Source organism: Rhineura floridana, chromosome 7, assembly GCF_030035675.1.
Source record: "Rhineura floridana isolate rRhiFlo1 chromosome 7, rRhiFlo1.hap2, whole genome shotgun sequence".
In the NCBI taxonomy this organism is placed as follows: Eukaryota; Metazoa; Chordata; class Lepidosauria; order Squamata; family Rhineuridae; genus Rhineura; species Rhineura floridana.
Genome location: NC_084486.1, coordinates 97,984,646 through 98,005,545, shown reverse-complemented (window position 1 = coordinate 98,005,545; position 20,900 = coordinate 97,984,646). Strand labels below are relative to the sequence as shown.

The following is a 20,900-nucleotide window of genomic DNA, read 5'->3' as shown; positions in this document are numbered from 1 at the left end:
AGTCACTGCCTCTCAGCCTAACCTACCTCACAGGGTTGTTGTGAGGATTAAAAGGAGAGGGGGAGAACCATATACACCACCTTGAGCTCCTTGGAGAAAAGGCAGAATATAAATGCATTAATAAATAAACAAATAAATAATAACAATATATTAACAAGAACAAGTCCTTCACACAAAACTTAAAGGATGAGTATAACCATTAACATATCTAACAACCCTCCCCATTAAACAAATGCAGAAGATGAGGGTCAGGGTGATGGCCAATGTACACTGCAAAACATTTGTCCAAACAGCATTTGCTAGCATAAAGAACATTAAGATAATTCTAAACCCTCTTTTATGAGGTTCTAACATTCATATTAAAAACCAGGAAATATGGAGTAGAACTTGCTGTAAAGTTTGTGGTTACAAGCCACATGATAAACGCCCGGTGCAGATATATTTTAATACCATGATCACCTTTTCATCTGGAAGCAATGGGTTCAGTTTACCAAAAGCTTTTCATTCTGCCATATCTACCCTCCATTACAGCCAGTAAAGGTGACCTTGTGAACCAGGTAAGACCAGGACAATGACTTCCAGCTGTAAATACCAGTACACTATCAGCCAGGCTGCACTTTGCTTTGTGTGGAGATGAGGGTGAATGAAGTAGTAACAAAAGAATGAAATTAATGGTGTGGAAATTGTTTGCTGCTCCATAAGTTTTTAAATCCGAGTGAAAAACAGTCATAGTGTGTGAATTTCTGACAGTTTCTGAGAGTCAGTTAGATCTCTGACAGTACAGCAAATGTTATGTCATGATGAGGTAGAAAGCCTATCTCTCCCACACCATGGCCAAGAGTTAAGCAAATCTGATGCCAGAAATCTAATTCTGAAAACTGGCCTCAGTGTAGTGATTTAGCCAGTTTTATATTGCTTTTCAGGTGAACCTCTCAAAGCAGCTTAAATAAAGTCAATACATTTTGATGCTTACTCCCTCTCACCAAATGATTCTCCAGACCGGACTATCAGTTCCCATCTAGTATCTTTTCTAGGCCATTTGCCCTACTTTACAGTCCTCTATTTGAATGAGTCCTCTGTTTGAAGGGCTGTCCAGTTCAAGTACTATGTGAGCAGGCATGCAGGTCACCTGGTCACAGTCTTCCCTTCTATGGTGAGATGTATTTCTATTCAAACTTTAATAATTAGTTCTAAATTTGCATCTTTATATATACATTAGCAATGCGAAGTTTATAAAAATCTGTGCATTCTTTTGTCCTGCCCAAACTCCACCCCAAGTAGCCACCTCCTCCTGGAAATGGCTGCTGGGAAAGTGTGGCATCAGATGACAGGTATGGTGTATGTGTGGCTTCTCCCCACTGGACTATTGGTGTAAAGAGTGGTTGCTGTCTCCACAGTGTAAAAACAAAAAAACCCATAGAAATGGCCACCAGCAAAACATGGCAGTAGATGACAATGACAGTGAAGTTGGGATTTTGCTTGATCACTGACATAAGTGTGGTCCCCAGCTGCTGTGTCTTCCTCTCCCCAGTGGTTACAGTTTGGGGCAGAGTTAGCAGGCATTGGCTCTGCCTGATTAAATGCTGACAAGCACCATCATGACAGGTGCACTGTTCCAGAACCCATGTGTCAAGCACTTCTCCGAAGGACTTCACAGAGAGCTCCCACTAAATATGTTCCAAGGATATGGTTTGAAGATGTATGATGCAGTTATCTCGCTGAAGCTAAGCAGGTCTGGGTCTGATCAGTATATGGATGGGGGAACTGCTCAGAAAACCCCATGTGTGCTATCTTGAGTTCCATCATGGCAGAAAAGTGAGGTATGCATGTAATAACCCAACAAATATTGACTATGGCATATGGCTTGTGCATACTCTGTACAAAAATCAACATTTTCAAAAGTATCCCAGTAGCCACAATCAGCATATACTGTGCAAAACAATTACATTTTCATATATGTATTTGGCTTGCATTCTTTTTTGTATGTTTCTCTGGTCATAGGGAGGTACAGGAGCTATCTCTGAAGCCCATCCCACTATAACTAACAGAAGTCCTGCTTAAATCCCTGGCTTCTGAGATTTTGCTAAACATTCCCCTCTCATTTTCTAGCCAAATGGGCTAGAATGTTTAAAAACAAAGCATAAACAAACACCAAGGTTCTTAGGATGCTGAATTCTTCACCCCAAGCAAAAGTCCTCTGCCTTCTTCCTTTACTTGAGTATTGCAAGATAAGTGTTTCAAACAAATCTTCCAGCCCCTGCGCATAGAGAGTCATAGAATAAGAATAGACTAAAATTCATACAGTGATTCTTCTAACCACATCCAAGCTGGACTATTAACCCATCAATCTATCATAGGTCATTTTAAATTGTGCTGCGCTAAACTCTTCTCCCTGATAAACATTTAAAATAAATATGACTCCCACATCTGCATTCTGAAGCTATAGGATCCAAAACTCAAGTGCCACAGTGTACCACCTCATTGAGTACAATGTGTAGAATGGCTCTTGTGCAATCCAGACCATGGTAGGCCAGTAGGAGAGATGGAGGGCGTGCATTAAGATGCCTGCTGTGCAATAGCTCTGCATGACTCACACAAGCAAATATTTGGTCAGAGCATTGGTTTCGTCTTGTATCCTACAAATCTTAAACAATAAAGATATGACTTGTCCTTGTCCTATTGCCAGAATGAACAGATGTTGAAAAAAAAGGTAACAGACCTTCAGCACAATTATTAGGGCTCTCTATGGTAAGTAGGACAAGGAGCATCAGGAATGTTTGACTAGCTACTCTGCTGTGCCTGCACAGTGCTGAGCTCCTCTGTGCCTTTCTTCCCCTCTCGGTAAGTGACAGTGATGTTGGGAAGCCAGGTAAGCAAAGTGCCCTAACTGCACCGTGCCACTGGCCGCTAGTGAAATGCAACCCTTGGAAAGTGTGGTGAGGGAAGCAAAGAAGGGGAAGGATCCTCCGGACAATTGCTTGAGTGGTGCATTTAATCATGGCTGCAGCTCAATGGAGATCACACATTGTGCATGTTTGCCATTGCAACTTGAGAAATGCTGTACTAGAGTATGTCCCACTGGACTCAATGCTTCTAGGCTGAGGAAGTACTGTGTGCACATATGGAAAGATCTACTGTTATTTAGCCAGTTCCTATGCATGCTTACTTGAAAGGAAGCCCCTGCAAGATGTAGGGGTCTTACCTTCTTATGTTTGAGCAGTGTTATGCTTTTGCACACACGTTAGGGGAAAAAGTAAATAAAGGCACCATTTACAGCAACATAGAAGTGCCAGCAGAAGGGAGAGAGAGCAGCCGGAAGTAGCTCTTCAGTTCATAGGAAATGAAATGAAAGAAGGGAGGAGGAGGGAGTGGGCGTGAAGAGGGGAACGATTGACACACCCACCTAAAAGCATCAGAGCACAGCATCTGCAAGCACTAAATAATAATAATAATAAAATTTTATTTCTAGGCCGCTTATCTGGCCGAATTAACGGCCACTCTAGGCGGCATACATAGACTAAAATATAACCTAGAGTAAAATATAACATATGATACAAAACAAAACCCCAGTAGTATATAGACATCCCGAGCAGCAGGTTCACGCACACATACACACACACGGTCTCTGGCCCCTTCAGCAGTTGCTGCTTTTGTAGCTGGAGAGAGACAGGGCCCCGCCCTTCCAGGCCAGGTGGAAATCAGCCAGAAATGCAGGGAGCAGGTCTTGCAGAAACTCACACAGGTAGATGGTCTCTGGCCCCTTCAGCAGTTGCTGCTTTTGTAGCTGGAGAGAGACAGGGCCCCGCCCTTCCAGGCCAGGTGGAAATCAGCCAGAAATGCAGGGAGCAGGTCTTGCAGAAACTCACACAGGTAGATGGTCTCTGGCCCCTTCAGCAGTTGCTGCTTTTGTAGCTGGAGAGAGACAGGGCCCCACCCTTCCAGGCCAGGTGGAAATCAGCCAGAAATGCAGGGAGCAGGTCTTGCAGAAACTCACACAGGTAGATGGTCTCTGGCCCCTTCAGCAGTTGCTGCTTTTGTAGCTGGAGAGAGACAGGACCCCACCCTTCCAGGCCAGGTGGAAATCAGCCAGAAATGCAGGGAGCAGGTCTTGCAGAAACTCACACAGGTAGATGGTCTCTGGCCCCTTCAGCAGTTGCTGCTTTTGTAGCTGGAGAGAGACAGGGCCCCACCCTTCCAGGCCAGGTGGAAATCAGCCAGAAATGCAGGGAGCAGGTCTTGCAGAAACTCACACAGGTAGATGGTCTCTGGCCCCTTCAGCAGTTCCTGCTTTTGTAGCTGGAGAAAGACAGGGCCCCGCCCTTCCAGGCCAGGTGGAAATCAGCCAGAAATGCAGGGAGCAGGTCTTGCAGAAACTCACACAGGTAGATGGTCTCTGGCCCCTTCAGCAGTTGCTGCTTTTGTAGCTGGAGAGAGACAGGACCCCACCCTTCCAGGCCAGGTGGAAATCAGCCAGAAATGCAGGGAGCAGGTCTTGCAGAAACTCACACAGGTAGATGGTCTCTGGCCCCTTCAGCAGTTGCTGCTTTTGTAGCTGGAGAGAGACAGGGCCCCACCCTTCCAGGCCAGGTGGAAATCAGCCAGAAATGCAGGGAGCAGGTCTTGCAGAAACTCACACAGGTAGATGGTCTCTGGCCCCTTCAGCAGTTGCTGCTTTTGTAGCTGGAGAGAGACAGGGCCCCGCCCTTCCAGGCCAGGTGGAAATCAGCCAGAAATGCAGGGAGCAGGTCTTGCAGAAACTCACACAGGTAGATGGTCTCTGGCCCCTTCAGCAGTTGCTGCTTTTGTAGCTGGAGAGAGACAGGACCCCACCCTTCCAGGCCAGGTGGAAATCAGCCAGAAATGCAGGGAGCAGGTCTTGCAGAAACTCACACAGGTAGATGGTCTCTGGCCCCTTCAGCAGTTGCTGCTTTTGTAGCTGGAGAGAGACAGGGCCCTGCCCTTCCAGGCCAGGTGGAAATCAGCCAATAATGCAGGGAGCAGGTCTTGCAAAAACTCACACAGGTAGATGGTCTCTGGCCCCTTCAGCAGTTGCTGCTTTTGTAGCTGGAGAAAGACAGGGCCCTGCCCTTCCAGGCCAGGTGGAAATCAGCCAGAAATGCAGGGAGCAGGTCTTGCAGAAACTCACACAGGTAGATGGTCACTAGAGACACTGCGTGAAGACTTTTTTCCCCTTCTCTTTTTCATAGTATGAGAGGACTGGTACAGGTTTACAGGGGGAAAACTGTGTGATAGCTTCTGTTTGCCAGGTACATGTGAACCATGCGAATTAAAAGGGGATGTGAGTAGCACCAAACACACACTGCATCACTGTGTAAATGAGCCCCCCCCCAGTCATAACCAGCTTGTTGAATTGTACCTGGAAATGGACTGATAGCCAGTGAAGCTGTTGTACCAAGGGAGCTAAATGCTTCTAATTACCTGGCCCCATCAATAGTCTGGCTGCAGCATTCAGACCAAGTTGAAGTTTCCAAACTTGCTTGCAGAATTACAGCATCTTTAATGAAAGAATGTCATTAAGGAACATGAGTGGGAAAGGCCTCTGCCCAAGACCCCAGAGCGCTGCTCATAGTTAGTGTGCAAAGTCTTGGACTAGATGTGCCAATGACCCTGCATATCTGTGGCTAATTTCTGGCACCACTACACCATACACTCTTTGTACAATAGGTACAAAACAGTTTTGCACATCTGAAGTTGGACCTATTTATTTATTTATTTATAAATATATAGATGCAGATAGATGCCATCTGTTGCCTTCCCACAGATGAGGCACAGAATAAGACAATTTTGCCAGAATTCCATTCCCAAGCTCCTTTGAAAAGAGGAAAGCATGAAAATTAAGATGCTTATACCCCAAGTCCTAGATTCTTCTTTCGAGAACAGGCTCTTTCCAGACTTTGAGCCCACTAGTGTGGTTTCCTTCCATTTGCATTGATAAACACAGTAATTCCACAGAGGGGAATGGGCTTATTCCAGCAGCATGGACATTAGAGAGGGGAGCATGGCACTTTCTGGTCACTGCCACTTCACCAGGAATCTGATTCTGATTATGGAATGTGTTGCTAATGAAGCCTAAATATATGAGTAAGTATACCCCATGAGAGTCTCCTGCAGCCTGTGGTCTCCCAGCTGACTAAAAAAGAAAAGGGAAAGTAGTGGCCACAGGTACCTACACATGGACATTGCTGTGTCCTCACTGTGTGCTCTGACAATGAAGTCTTTGTCCTCCCTTTGCTGATTAAGCTACTGGCTGCTGGCTCAGTGTTTTCCCCCAAATATGTAACAACTAGCAAGACCCCTGGGTCAGAGAGGCAGAAGGAGGGGGCATGCTTGAGAGAGGAAATATGGCAATTGAAATAAGACATCACAAAGAGAAGGAAGCTGATGAGATTGCATCAGTCAGCAAAGTGACATTTGAAGGGGGGTATAAACAGGACTCAGTTGAAGACAGAGCAACATCAATAACTATCAGTGGCTTTGAGGACAAAAGACGACCTACCAAGCAGAAAGGGGGCAAGGTTTGTGGTTCCATGCTTTCTTTGTTTCTGTAGTCTTTCCCAGTTTCTAGACGCCTCCTTCCTTATTTTGGGCACCCCTAGACAGACTATGATTTGCTTCCTCCATTTCTTATACTAATATCCTTTCCTGAGTATGAATTAAGAAGAGATTATGCAGTGTAATGTGGGCACTGTATTGGGTGGGCACTGTAAATAGTATGTGGCTGAAATTTGGAGATTCTAGGCTCCTTCAGATGGCCTGTGTATTGAGCATTCATCCTGATTTGCTTGCACAAAGCTTATGCAAAGGTTAGACAACTGAGCATTTGTTTTGATTTGTTTGCAGGAAGATTGTATGTCTTCTGATCAATCAGTAGTTTACTCTACACTTTTTAGTGCTTTTCCCCATCAATTTCCTAACTGAAAAAAGCCATTTTTTAAAAAAAGTGGATTGGTTGTGCCAGAGAAAGAGATCGCTTTAATCCACTTTAAGTGTAAAGAAGATGTAATCTTCCTCAGCTATTAAATCCTCAGCCTACAAAAAGTCTAGATAGGAAATTAATGCCAGTTCTCCCCACCCCACTTAAATTAGCTTCCTTGTATTTGGGTTAGAGGCAATTCCAGCAGGAAGATATACACTTCTCAAAACACTTTTCAAATATGGCAGAATTTCCCTGTAATTCCCTTTCATTCTAGTCTGCGCCCACAAACAAAATGCTATGAAACCCCCACTTACAAACCTATATGGCTGGGCAATGCAAACGTCGTGCATGATTGGTCTGTCTGTCTGCCCAGACACAAGTTGCTCTATCCAGATAAGGCAGGTATTTGGACAAGGTCAAAGATGCTCTCTGAGTCTATGACAATGGACATTCTTGATTTCTATTCTCTCTGCTTTTACTTCAAAGAACATATATACCCTTCTTGTTGTTGTTATGTGTCTTCAAGTCGATTACAACTTATGGCAACCCTATGAATCAGTGACCTCCAAGAGCATCTGTCATGAACCACCCTGTTCAGATCTTGTAAGTTCAGGTCTGTGGCTTCCTTTATGGAATCAATCCGTCTCTTGTTTGGCCTTCCTCTTTTTCTACTCCCTCCTGTTTTTCCCAGCATTATTGTCTTTTCTAGTGAATCATGTCTTCTCATGATGTGTCAAAGTATGATAACCTCAGTTTCAGCATTTTAGCTTCTAGTGATAGTTCTGGTTTAACTTGTTCTAACACCCAATTATTTGTCTTTTTTGCAGTCCATGGTATCCGCAAAGCTCTCCTCCAGCACCACATTTCAAATGAGTTGATTTTTCTCTTATCCGCCTTTTTCACTGTCCAACTTTCACATCCATACATAGAGATCGGGAATACCATGGTCTGATTGATCTTGACTTTGGTGTTCAGTGATACATCTTTGCATTTGAAGACCTTTTCTAGTTCTCTCACAGCTGCCCTACCCAGTCCTAGCCTTCTTCTGATTTCTTGACTATTGTCTCCATTTTGGTTAACAACTGTGCCGAGGTATTGATAATCCTTGACAAGTTCAATATCCTCATTGTCAACTTTAAAGTTACATAAATCTTCTGTTGTCATTACTTTAGTCTTTTTGATGTTCAGCTGCAGTCCTGCTTTTGTGCTTTCCTCTTTAACTTTCATCAGCATTCGTTTCAAATCATTACTGGTTTCTGCTAAGAGTATGGTATCATCTGCATATCTTAAATTATTGATGTTTCTCCCTCCAATTTACACACCTCCTTCATCTTGGTCCAATCCCTCTTTCCGTATGATATGTTCTGCATATAGATTAAATAAATAGGGTGATAAAATACACCCCTGTCTCATACCCTTTCCGATTGGGAACCAATCGGTTCCTCCATATTCTGTCCTTACAGTAGCCTCTTGTCCAGAGTATAGGTTGCGCATCAGGATGATCAGATGCTGTGTCACCCCCATTTCTTTTTAAGCATTCCATAATTTTTCATGATCTATACAGTCAAAGGCTTTTTACCCTACAAATATAAAATTTATTACCAATTTCACTGTCATGGCTTCTTCCTGGGAATTGTAGTTTGGTGACAACACTTAAAATTCCCCTGCCACTACCATCTTCTCCTGTGTTGTCTGATTACTGAATGCAGGCCCCACATATGTGCTGATAATGTAACAGGGCTATTATTACTATTGCTATTACTATTAAGTCAGTTTGCATTTAAAGGTGAACCTACTTAATTCACAGTTTCAAACAATAAGAGAACCAAAACACTTAAAATTTTCTGAATTTTGCAATGCAGTTCTTAAGCTAGGTTATGTGTACAAAAATGCCTATACTGGTGTAAATTGTGAATATAAATTCATATATTTCTGACAATCATATACAAAGCAACATTCCCCACAACAGCAGCACAAATGTTTGGCACACCACACCTACAAAGAGCAAACAACATCATAGTCCATGAAAAGCTTGGGGGGAAAGGTCCCTTTTTTACCTGGCATTGAAGAGATGTCAGTGAAGGTGCCAGGCAGACCTCAATGGGGAGAGAGTTCCAGAGACAATATTAAAAGCCTCTTCTAGGCCAGAGGTGGGGAACCTGTGGCCCTCCAGATGTTGTTGGAATCCAGCCCCCACCAGCTCTAGCCAGTTGGAGTGCAACAACATTTGGAGGGCCCCATAAGTTCTCCATCCTTGTCCTTGGCTAAAGGAAGAGAGAGAAGGTGGTGTCTGGAGATGACAGTGCACAGTTTATGTCCTGTGTTGAGCTTTGAATACAACACACATCCCTCAAAGAGTTCCCAGGTCCCTTCCCTAGAGATAATGATTATTAAACCAGTTTTAAGTCTGCTATATAGATACATCCAAACTCTCCCTTTGGTATTTTAGGGTTTTCTTTCCTTGCTGCAGTTGCAATGGGCTCTCACCATTTCCCTGCCCGGAGTGTCCTCTTTGATAGGGAAACAAGCGGAGTGACATACCGAGTGCCAGCACTTCTCCACATCCCCTGCATAGCGAAGCTGATGGCTTTTGCAGAAGAGCGGCTGAGCGATGATGATGCTCATACCAACTTACTGGTGCTGAGAAGGGGCACCTTCTACAAGAACTTTGTGGAGGTAAAACAAAACAACTCTGGTTTTGCTGAGTGTAGGAACAAGGCTGCATCTTAAAAGCAAGGCATAGGGGAAAGTCTCTGTGGCACATCTGTCTCTTCATTGCTCTTTCTTTGGTAGTTCTTTTGTTGTTGGACACAATGTAATTGGTGTCTCCTGATGCTTTGAAGCTCCCTTCTTGCACAACACCTGTATAGTATCTATAATATTTAATTAATTAATTAATTTAAAATATTTCTATCCCGCCCTTCTACTCTGCAATAGGGCACTCAGGGCGGCTACAATAAAATTCCACACATATATAATAAAATACACAATAAAAACACAAACATTACAGTAAATTAAAATGCATAAAATACAATTAAAATACATAAAATGCATTATGCATTCACATACACACACATACAAACATACATACATGTATATATGTGCATACACATATGAGGGAATGAGAACAAAAGAATTTAAAATATAAAAATAAAAGATTAAAAAAACAGTGTCAGGCTGACCCGTCAGTCCCAACCAAAGGCTCTCTGGATCAAAATAATTTTTACAAGTTTCCGGAAAACCATCAGGGAGGGTGCAAAGCAGGCTTCTTGGGGCAGGGAATTCCAAAGTCTGGGAGCCACAATTGAAAAGGCTCTCTCTCGCATGCCTGTCACTCTTTCATTCCAGGCACGCAGAGGAGACCAGAGGCAGATGATCTTAAATCCAGGGTAGGAACATATGGGCGTAAGCATTCCCTCAGGTACATTTGTCCAAGGCCATTTAGGTCTTTAAAGGTCAAAACCAGCACTTTGAATTGGGCTCAGAAACCAATTGGGAGCCAGTGGAGTCGGTAAAGCACAGGGGTGATATGGTTCCTGCGCCGTGCTCCAGTTAACATTCTGGCTGCTTCATTTTGGACCAACTGTAGTTTCCAAATCTTTTTCAAAGGCAGCCCCATGTAGAGTGCGTTACAGTAATAGCCAGGAGTCGTCCAGAGTAGAGGGAATGATAAAGAACAGTAGAGCCTGCTGTAACCAGTCCATCTTGACTGCACTAAATAATCAAAGTTATGATGCTTGACACTGTGCTGTTCAGATGATGACCTGCATATGTGAAGCTGCTGGTACAGTTCATGAGCACAGCTTTCTTTTCACGCCACCAGGCTTGTCAGTGGAGGCAGTGCACCTGTTAATCTCCTTGTCACTAAGTGATCAATGCTCTAAGAGTTCAAATAACATACGCAGGACTGGCTCCAGGTTTTGGGGGGCCCTTGGGCACAGGCTGTCAGTGGGTTTCTTGTCCCCTTGCTTTCCTCCTCAAGCCACACTCCTCCTCCCTCTTGGCCTCACCCTTTGAAAGTAAAACAAATCTTGACTGATATGGCAAAAAAAAAAAACCCATTGTCAAGGAAAAACAAGAAAACATTTTGAACTTTTGAACTGATGACTGCCATTTCTTCATCAGTGAATGGATACACCACTCCCACACATCTAGAATTAACCTTTGGGTCTCTCTCTTTCTACTATAATCACATTTCACACTTCCTCTTTTGGAGATAAAAATGTAACATTTTTGTACAGGCAAAGTACATACATCAATAGAACTTGATATTATAGCGACATCCATAAGCTTGATCTGCCAGCGGGGTTGGGCTGGGGCCAGTAAGGAGCCCCTCTGGCCTACCTCCAGTGCCGGACCTGGACCACTGCTGGAGCTGGGCCTGAATGTATATATATGTGTGCAATCAGCCTTAACAGTTAATGGATACCTTTGAAGATAAAAGTTGTTTTCCTATTGCTACTACAAACATAAGACCCCCTACTGGATCAGACCTTTTGTTTTAATGGGAAGGGCCTAAAGAGTAAAAATAGCCCTTCCCTCCACAGGTAAAAATGCTGTCCTGATCACAGCGTACCACAATAGCTGAGAATAAATTATGCTTATGAAAAGAAAATTTCTATATGCTCAAACAAACCCAAGCTTTTTGAATTGATAACTTCACACAATTCCATATGTGATAAGTAATTAATTGTCATATTGTTAGCATGGCAACTTATTCTGAGATGAGAGAAGAGCATCTTATTATCTAGGGCAGTGATTCTCAAATGGTGCGCCCAGGCACTCTGGTGCGCCCTAAGAGGTGGCTAGGTGTGCCTCAAATATTATGAAAGTATATTTTAAAAATGAGAAGAAACCCATTTGTAATAGTTTAAGTTATTTTTATTCATAGTTTAAATATATATTAATATATTTTTAATTTTGCACACGAAGTGAGCCAGAAAATTTTTATATGTTTTACAGTGCGCTGAGAACCAAAAAAGTTTGAGAACCACTGATCTAGGGGATTCTTTTTCTTGTTTTAACAGATCAGCTTTGGATTGATCAGCTCTTATGCATTAATAAATTGCCATTTCAAAACAAGTGATTGTTTTCTCAGAGAACTGAGGGAAAAAATGAGAGTGAAATTCCTAAGCTCTTTTGCTGTCTTTCTTTCCCAGTGGGAAGATACGAGGGCCCTTAAAACTGCAACTCTGGCATACCACCGGTCCATGAACACTTGCCCTATCTATGATGAGCTTACGGGCATGGTTTTTCTGTTATTCATTGCTGTGCTGGGCAGGTCTCCTGAAACCTTTCAGATCATCACAGGCCAGAACACTGCCCGCCTCTGCTGTGTGTCTAGTTCTGACCAGTGCATCAGCTGGAGCCATGTGACTGACCTCACCCAGCAGGTAATTGGCATGTCCATCAAAGGTACAGAGACACAGTAGTAGTTAATGCAGGAGAAAAGATGGAACCTACCTAAGAGGAGTAGATACATTTCGCCGAGCCTTGAAAACATGGCTCTTTGGACAGGCCTTTGGGATCCCCGGGGTGGGCTAATTTCTTTATATTGTTTTAAAACTGTCTATTGATGGCCCTAAACTGTTCTGTACTGCTGCTTTTAAAATGATTATTGTTGACTGCACTGTATTTTATTATGTATTTATATTGTATTTGAACTTTAATGTTGTACGTTGCCTAGAGTGGTTTCGGCCAGATAGGCGACACAAAAATTAAATTTATTATTATTATTATTAGCAATGTCAATCTGTTGCAGCAAAAAACCCAAAAACAACTAAGAGTGTTTCCAGATCTATTTTTTGAGCATCCATCCTGATTTGTTTACAGGGAGATTAGATGATGTTGGCTATTTATTCTGATTTGTTTCCAGGGAAGTTAGATGATGTTACTTCAAAGCAAGAGTTACCCTACACTCTCCAGTGCATTTCCCTGTCACTTTTCTTATTGCAAAAAGGCCAATATTTTGGGGAAGCAGGATTATTGAGCAAGAGCTCCCAGACAACTATAACTGTGCAGCCTGAATTTGCCAGTATGTGATTGAATCCCATCCAAAAAGAGCAACAGTCTGGAAGCACCCAAAGAGTTATGTGGCATCTTTAAAAATGTAAATGTACTGCCTTCAAGTCGATTCCAACGTATGGCGTCCCTGTGAATAGGGTTTTCATGAGGCTGAGAGGCAGTGACTGGCCCAAGGTCACCCAGTGATGGCTATGTGGGGATTCGAACCCTGGTCTCCCAGGTCCTAGTCCAACACTCTAACCACTACACCATACTGGCTCTCATGGCATCTTTAAGACCAGCAGATTTATTTAGTTATTATAACTTATCATGAGGTATGATCATTTTCATTTGACATTGAAGCAGAACAATGGTTTCTTGTCCCACTTTAGGTGTTAATTAACAGAGCAAAGCTAGGATGATTGTGTGCTTATTTTGCATATCTTTAAGCTTTAATTGAATGGTCACAGGCTATACTTTTTGACTTCACTGGCATTTGACCCCACAGTTTGCAACTTTCTTCTCCTATATTGGTGGTTCCCAAACTTTTTCACCATGGAGCTCTTGAAAATTGCTGAGGGTACCAGCAGACCACTCAATGATTTTTCTGCCTGTTGTAGCAATTGTAATCTGCTGTGCTAGATTGTATGATTTTTAATTTTATTTTTATTGTTTATTTTATTTCTTAATTTAGATTTTATTGTATTAACATTTGCAATCCAATTATAGAACTGAATTATAGAATTGAATTAGAATTATAATTATAATACAATAAAAACAATAGAAGAAACAGAAGCAATAAAATAAAATTAAACATCAATATGAATGTTTAATGTGGACATGCTACGGACCACCTGAATGATGCTTGTGGACAACTGGTGGTCTATGGACCACAGTTTGGGAACCTCTGCTCTACACCCCCACCACACACGCCAACTGAGGATAGCACTTCATGCATTTAAAGCACATGACTTCCCTCAAAGAATTCTGGGAACTGTCATTTGCAAAGGGTGCTGGGAATTGTAGCTATTTGAGGGGCAAACTACAGTTCCCAGGATTCTTGGGGGAAGTAATGTGCTTTAAATATCTTTGAAATGTATGGTCTGATTCTGTATGCAACCTACAAAAGCTCATGCCATAATAAATGCAATGGTCTTTATAAGATTTCATAAGATGCTTTATTGTAATTGTTCTTTTTCCTTTTGTTATAGATTGGGCCATTTTTGCTGTAGGTCCTGGCCATGGCATTCAGCTCAAGTCAGGCCACCTGCTGTTGCCAGCCTATGCTTACCACATCGACTGCAAAGAGTGTTTTGGGAAACTCTGCAAAACGACCCCGCATGCCTTCACCTTCTATAGCGATGACCATGGACAAAGCTGGCACTTTGGTTAGTTCATCCCAAACCTGCAGAGCATTGAGTGCCAAATGGTGTCAGTGGATGAGGAGGACGGACGCAATGTGCTCTACTACAATGCCAGGAGTCCCTTGGGCTTCCGGGTGCAGGCGCTTAGCACTGATGATGGAGCCGTGTTTCAATCAGGCCAGCTGGTGCAGCGGCTTGTGGAGCCCCCCTATGGTTGTCATGGCAGCATCATTGGGTTCCCAGCTCTGCCCTACTATATGCATCACAGCGTTCACATCTTCCAGAGAGAAACGTGATCTGTTAAAGGCGTGGGCTTCCTACCACCACATGGAACGGATAAGACATGCCAGCCTTGTCTTGCTCCACCTACTTCTTCTTCTGGAAGCCAGCCTCTAAGTCATCAACAGCATCAGGAAACAATCACATCATCATCCAGACCTTCTAGTGCCTTTTGCGGGCACATCTCAGGTAAAGCACAAATCGATAAGGAACATCATAAAGGCAGAACTGTTTCCCAAACAGACTTTTCTTTCCAAATGCCAACGTGGGTGCTCTATTCCCATCCAACAACCTCCAGATCCCGAGTCAACTTGGGGGTTTACCTCAGCACATTTCCCAGGGATGCCAACAGCTGGACTGAGCCCTGGGTTATTTACGAAGGCCCCAGTGCCTACTCAGATCTGGCTTACATTGAGCTGCCTTACTCAGAGTTCTCAATATCCGGAATCCCTGCCATAGCCTTTGCCTGCCTGTATGAGAATGGGGTGTGGTCCCCATACGAGCAAATCTCCTTTAGCATGTTTACTTTGCATGAGGTTCTTCAGAACATTCCTCTAACAACTTCTTCCCCAGGTTTGAAGCAGACATCAAGTGGTAGAAAGAGAAAGGGGAGGAGCTGTGTTGTTTCTTAAAGGTCATGATTGAGGGCCAAGCTAGATGTAATGCCAAAGACATCATTAGAAGCCGTGCCAGTTTCTTTGCATAAATAAATAAAAAAGCAAGCACAGGGACAGGTTTTCTAGAGAATGCAGCAGGCAAGGAAGGGGAAGGTTTCATATTTTTGAACCCAGCTGTGATCCCCCCAAAATCCCCTGATGTAGCTGGGGAGAGGTTGAACCTCCCTTCCCAACCTGCTGCAGTCCCTATGAAAAAAGCACCAGTGGGAGCCTTCTCTTTCCGCCCCCCCCCCCAAAGGCTCATAGCTCAGCAAAATCATGGCTAAGGACGAAAGGGCTAATCCGCTGCTCCCTGCATGCTACAATATCTACAAAAATCCTCCTGGGACTACCATTAAATTGTGATAATTTTAAAACCTCACATGGTTTCCAATGGTGCCGTTTGTATCATGTCTAGTTTGGCCTTGTAGGGCATCTATTTCCTACATCACAACAGATGAGAAGAGTATGCAAAAATGAGAAAGCACTGAATTTATTTTGTTTTTTTTATGTAACGAAATGTATATACCATTTGATTGTACATTTGTACATTTCCAGCTCATATAGGGCAGGGGTAGGGAACCCTTTTCAGCCTGAGGGGAAACCGTTCTCTTGTGAGGACCCATCCAGGGGCTACACGCCAGTAGTAGTAGCCAAAAGTAGACGAGGCCAGTGGGAAAAGTGGGCAGGACAACCTCTAGGCTACATTGCTCCTGCCTCAATCAAAACCAGAGGTTTCTACATGCCCCACCCACACCCCAACATCTCTCCATCCAGGCAAGCAAGAGGCATTATCACCGTTCACAAACACATTTTCTAGCCAAGGAAAGCACTCAAGGTGGGGATGGAGCAGGGCAGGTAGGGGACTGCAGCCTGGGAAATGTTTTGAAGGCCAGCTAGGAAAGCCTTGAATGCTACATTCAAGCCACAGACCAAACGTTCCCGACTTCTGATATAAGGCTTTCTTCTCAAGCTTGATACCATCTCATGGAGGAAATTTGATGGTGGTGCCCCTGCATATATGAGCCACTTCTCAGCTGCAAAAGGGACAACAAACTAAACTTTTTTCAGAGGTAGTTATATGCGTAACTGAAAGGTGAGCAAGCTTTAAACACTGGCTGCCTCACCCAGTAACTGTCACATTGCCAGCTCCAATGTCCTTTCAAGGCCAGGGTTAGTTTTTATCTTTTTATTGTAATAAACATACCACTGTTTTCCATTTTTTATGTAGACTCCAGCAATGTTTCTCCAGGTCACACTTGGGCTGTAGGGAAATCCCCTTTTCTCTGTACTGGATGCACTTTATTGACTACTTGGGAAAACCACATTTATTTATTTGTTTGTTTGTTTGTTTTGTATCCCGCCCTTCCTCCCAGTAGGAGCCCAGGGCGGCAAACAAAGCACTAAAACACTTTAAAACATCATAAAAACAGATCTTAAAATACATTAAAACAAAACAGCATTAAAAACATTTTAAAAAACAACCTTAAAAAAGGGTTAAAACATTATTAAAAAAATATTAAACAATTCTGACACAGATGCAGACTAAGATAGCTCTCAACTTAAAAGACTTGTTGAAAGAGGAAAGTCTTCAAAAGGCGCCGAAAAGATAGCAGAGATGGTGCCTGCCTAATATTCAAAGGGAGGGAATTCCACAGGGTAGGTGCCGCCACACTAAAGGTCTGTTTCCTATATTGTGCAGAACGAACCTCCTGATAAGATGGGAGGCCCTCCCCTGCAGAGTGCAGTGATCGACTGGGCGTATAAGGGGTAAGACGGTCTTTCAGGTATCCTGGTCCTGAGCTGTATAGGGCTTTGTATACCAAAACTAGAACCTAGAACTTAGCCCGGTAGCAAATGGGCAGCCAGTGCAATTCTTTCAGCAGCAGGGTGACATGTTGACGATACCCTGCTCCAGTGAGCAGTCTCGCCGCTGGATTTTTCACCAGCTGCAGCTTCCGGACCAACCTCAAGGGCAGCCCCACATAGAACACATTACAGTAATCCAGCCTAGAGGTTACCAGTATGTGGACAACAGTGGTCAGGCTATCCCGGTCCAGAAACGGCCGCAGCTGTCTCACCAGCCAAAGGCACTCCTAGCCACTGATGTCACCTGGGCCTCTAGTGACAAAGATGGATCCAGGAGCACCCCCAGGCTACGGACCTACTCTTTCAGAGGGAGTACAACCCCATCCAAAGCAGGCAACTGACCAATTATCCAAACTCAGGAACCATCAACCCACAGTGTCTCTGTCTTGCTAGGATTCAGACTCAGTTTATTGGCCCTCATCCAGCCCACCACCAAGTCCAGGCAGCAGTCCAGGGCTTGCACGGCCTCTCCCGATTCAGATGTTACAGACAAATAGAGCTGGGTATCTCAGCATACTGCTGACACCTCACCCTAAAGCTCCTGATGACTGCTCCCAAGGGCTTCATATAGATGTTAAACAGCATGGGGGACAAGATGGTACCCTGCGGCACCCCACAGCACAGTTGCCAGGGGGCTGAAAGACAGTCACCCAATGCTATTCTCTGAGAACGACCCTGGAGATAGGATTGGAACCACTGTAAAACAGTGCCTCCAATACCCATCTGACCAAGTCAGCCCAGAAGGATACCATGGTCAATGGTATCAAAAGCCGCTGAGAGTTCAAGTAAGAACAACAGGGTTGCAATCCCCCTGTCCTTCTCCCGATAAAGGTCATCCATCAGGGCGAACAAGGCTGATTCAATCCCTTAACCAGGCCTGAGCCCAGACTGGGATACACCAAGATAATCTGTTTCATCCAAGAGTACTTGCAGTTGCTGCGCCACAACCCTCTCAATCACCTTCCCTAAGAAGGGGGTATTTGCAACTGGTCGGTAGTTGTCACAAACCAATGGGTCCAGGGTGGGCTTTTTCAAGAGTGGTCGAATCACCGCCTCTTTCAAGGTGGCTGGAACCACTCCCTCTCCACACCCTGGATCCACTCGGTCAGATGCCCTTGGCAAGCTTTAATAAGCCAAGAAGGGCAAGGGTCGAGAAGACACGTTGCTAGCCGCATCATCGCAAGCACCTTGTCCACATCATCAGGCCGCATCAACTGAAACCGTTCCCAAGAAGTTGCAGCAGATGTTGCACTGGACACTTCATTGGGGACTACAGTAGATGTGGATGGGGCATCAAGACTGCTACGGAGGTGAGCAACTTTACCCTCAAAGTGCCTTGCAAACAATTCATAGTGGGCCTCTGAAGGGTCTAAGACTCCATTTCCTGGAGTTGATGTCAACAGACCCCTGACAATACGGAAAAGCTCCACCGGATGGCTACTTGAGGATGCGATGGAGACAGAGAAGTGGGCCTTCTTCACCGCCCTCACCGCCACACAGTAGGCACAGTTATGATGCTTTACTTGTGCCCGATCAGCCTCAAAGCACATATTTCGCCACTTGCGCTCTAGCCATCGTCCAGCCTGTTTCATTGCCCTTAGCTCACTGGTGTACCAAGGTGCAAGCCGGGCTCCACAGTGCCGGACAGGGCGCTCAGGGGCAACCGTGTCAAGAGCCGGATGTACTTTGCTGTTCCACAGCGTGACAAGGGCTTCAACAGGGCCAACTGCTCTATCTACTGGGAACTCCCCCAGGGCATTCAGGAATCCAGTGGATTCTATTAGGCTCCGAGGGTGGACCATCTTAATCTGTCCACCACCAATGCAAGGAAGGATCGGAGCCATAAGTCTAAACTCACCAGGAAGTGATCTGACCATGACAATGGGGTGACATCCACCCCCTATTTCCAGATCACCCCTTCCTCCAGCAAAAACCAAGTTGAGGGTGTGCCCTGCCCTATGTGTTGGGCCAGTAACAACTTGAGACAGCCCCATGGTCGTCATAGAGGCCATGAAGTCCCAAGCCAGAACACTAGAGGCAGCCTCAGCATGGACATTGAAATCACCCAGCACTATCGTTCTGGGCTCCTCCAACGCCACAGCCAAGATGACCTCCACCAGCTCAGTCAGAGAAGCTGCTGGGCAGCAGGGTGGACGGTACACCAGCAGCAACCCTAGTTTACTGTGTCCTTGGCCCAAAACCAGGTGCAGGCCCTCACAGCCAGCTCCAAGACAGAGTGGTTTCCTGGTGACAGAGATGGAAGTTCTGTAGACCACAGCAACTCCTTCCCTCCATCCCTGCAGCCTGTGCTGGTGCTGCAGCGAGTATTCAGGTGGGCAAAGCTGGGTCAGATCAACCTCTCCAAGCTCACCCACCCAGGTCTCGGTAATACACACCAAATCGGCACCTTCATCCACAATCAAGTCATGGATGAGAGTGGTCTTATTATGTACCGATCTGGCGTTAAACAGCAACACACACAGGCCAGTGGGCACATGCATTCCTTTTTTTTTTTTTTCCAATTAATTTTTATTCCAATTTTCAAAACCAAAACAATACAAAAGAAAACAACACAAATCAATAACTAGTACAATACAAAAAGAAAGAAAAATATATATATATATAAAAAAGAAAGAATATTGACTTCCGATTTGTCATAGTTCAGCTATAAATCTATAATATATAACAAACCTATCTCTTAATAGATTATAAAATCACCTTCCTCCAATGGTTATCTTAGTTGGTTTCAAATCTCATTAACATCATATCATTTTAATCTTCCACAAAAAGTCAAAGAGAAGTTTCCAATCCTTGAGATATATGTCAATCAATTTTTTTTCTAAATAAACATGCCAATTAATCCAACTCATCAAATCTACTAAGTCCAGTAATTTTAAATCGCTCTTCTGTCATTATCCATATTGGGTCCATCTTCCATCTTCCATCTTTACGCACCCAAAAATCTTGCTGTCATAGTCATATAATAAAAGTCTGATAGGAATTTCCTCCATCACAGATGTTTTCTTACCATCAAATCCAAACGTATCACTGAAGTGTTGTTGCAAAGCCGCATCTCTGTTCCTCTTTTCCACATGATACACTAGTACATCTCTTGAAGGTTTTTCCATTGACACAAAACAGGTATTAATTCTGTTAACTTTCTCCATTTCAAGTTCCATCAAATCCTTCCAGTCCAAGAATTTTCTTGAACCGATAATATCTTTATCTCCAATCTCTTCAATTCCTTCAAGGACAGCGCTGAATTCCAAACTATAATATTTGTCTCCAGGATCCATCACAGCCAGAAAATCCAAATCTTTTTTCATGTCCATAATTAAGCCAATCTCCATAGTTTGAACCTTGCCTTTAATTTCTCTTCCATCCTTTTTTTGTTTTCCAGATCTATCTTTATTCTCCTTTCTCATAGAGTCCTGAGTTTCTTTCAGCTCCTGTCCCATTTCGTGAAATTCAATTCTCCACGCTTGTCTATTATTTCTCAGTTCTTGTTTTATTGAGTTAATCCCATTCATTATTTTCTGAAACATGTCTAGAGATAAAGTCCCTTCTTGTACATCCATGATCTTCTTAATTGTCATTCTTAAAACCAAAGGAACAAAACTCCTTCAATTTTCAATGTCCCAAACAGAGAGCAGCTTATTTCTTTAACCAGTTACAAAGGAGTTAATCTTTCCAGCAAACTAACGTCACACGCTAGACAGCCCTTATCTCTTATCTGCCCAGAAGTGTAAGAACGGCTTTAGTTCACAGCGTCGAAATAGCTAGTGGCAGAGA

At 43.8% G+C, this 20,900-nt stretch overlaps 1 protein-coding gene across 1 annotated transcript; it reads left to right on the top strand.

The window, feature by feature from the left end:
• Positions 1 to 9,412: 9,412 nt before the first annotated feature.
• Positions 9,413 to 15,215, top strand: NEU4 (neuraminidase 4). Its single transcript, XM_061634424.1, is given in 3 exon segments — positions 9,413 to 9,613; positions 12,097 to 12,352; positions 14,152 to 15,215. Coding segments are annotated over 3 exon segments (1,521 nt in total).
• Positions 15,216 to 20,900: the final 5,685 nt, after the last annotated feature.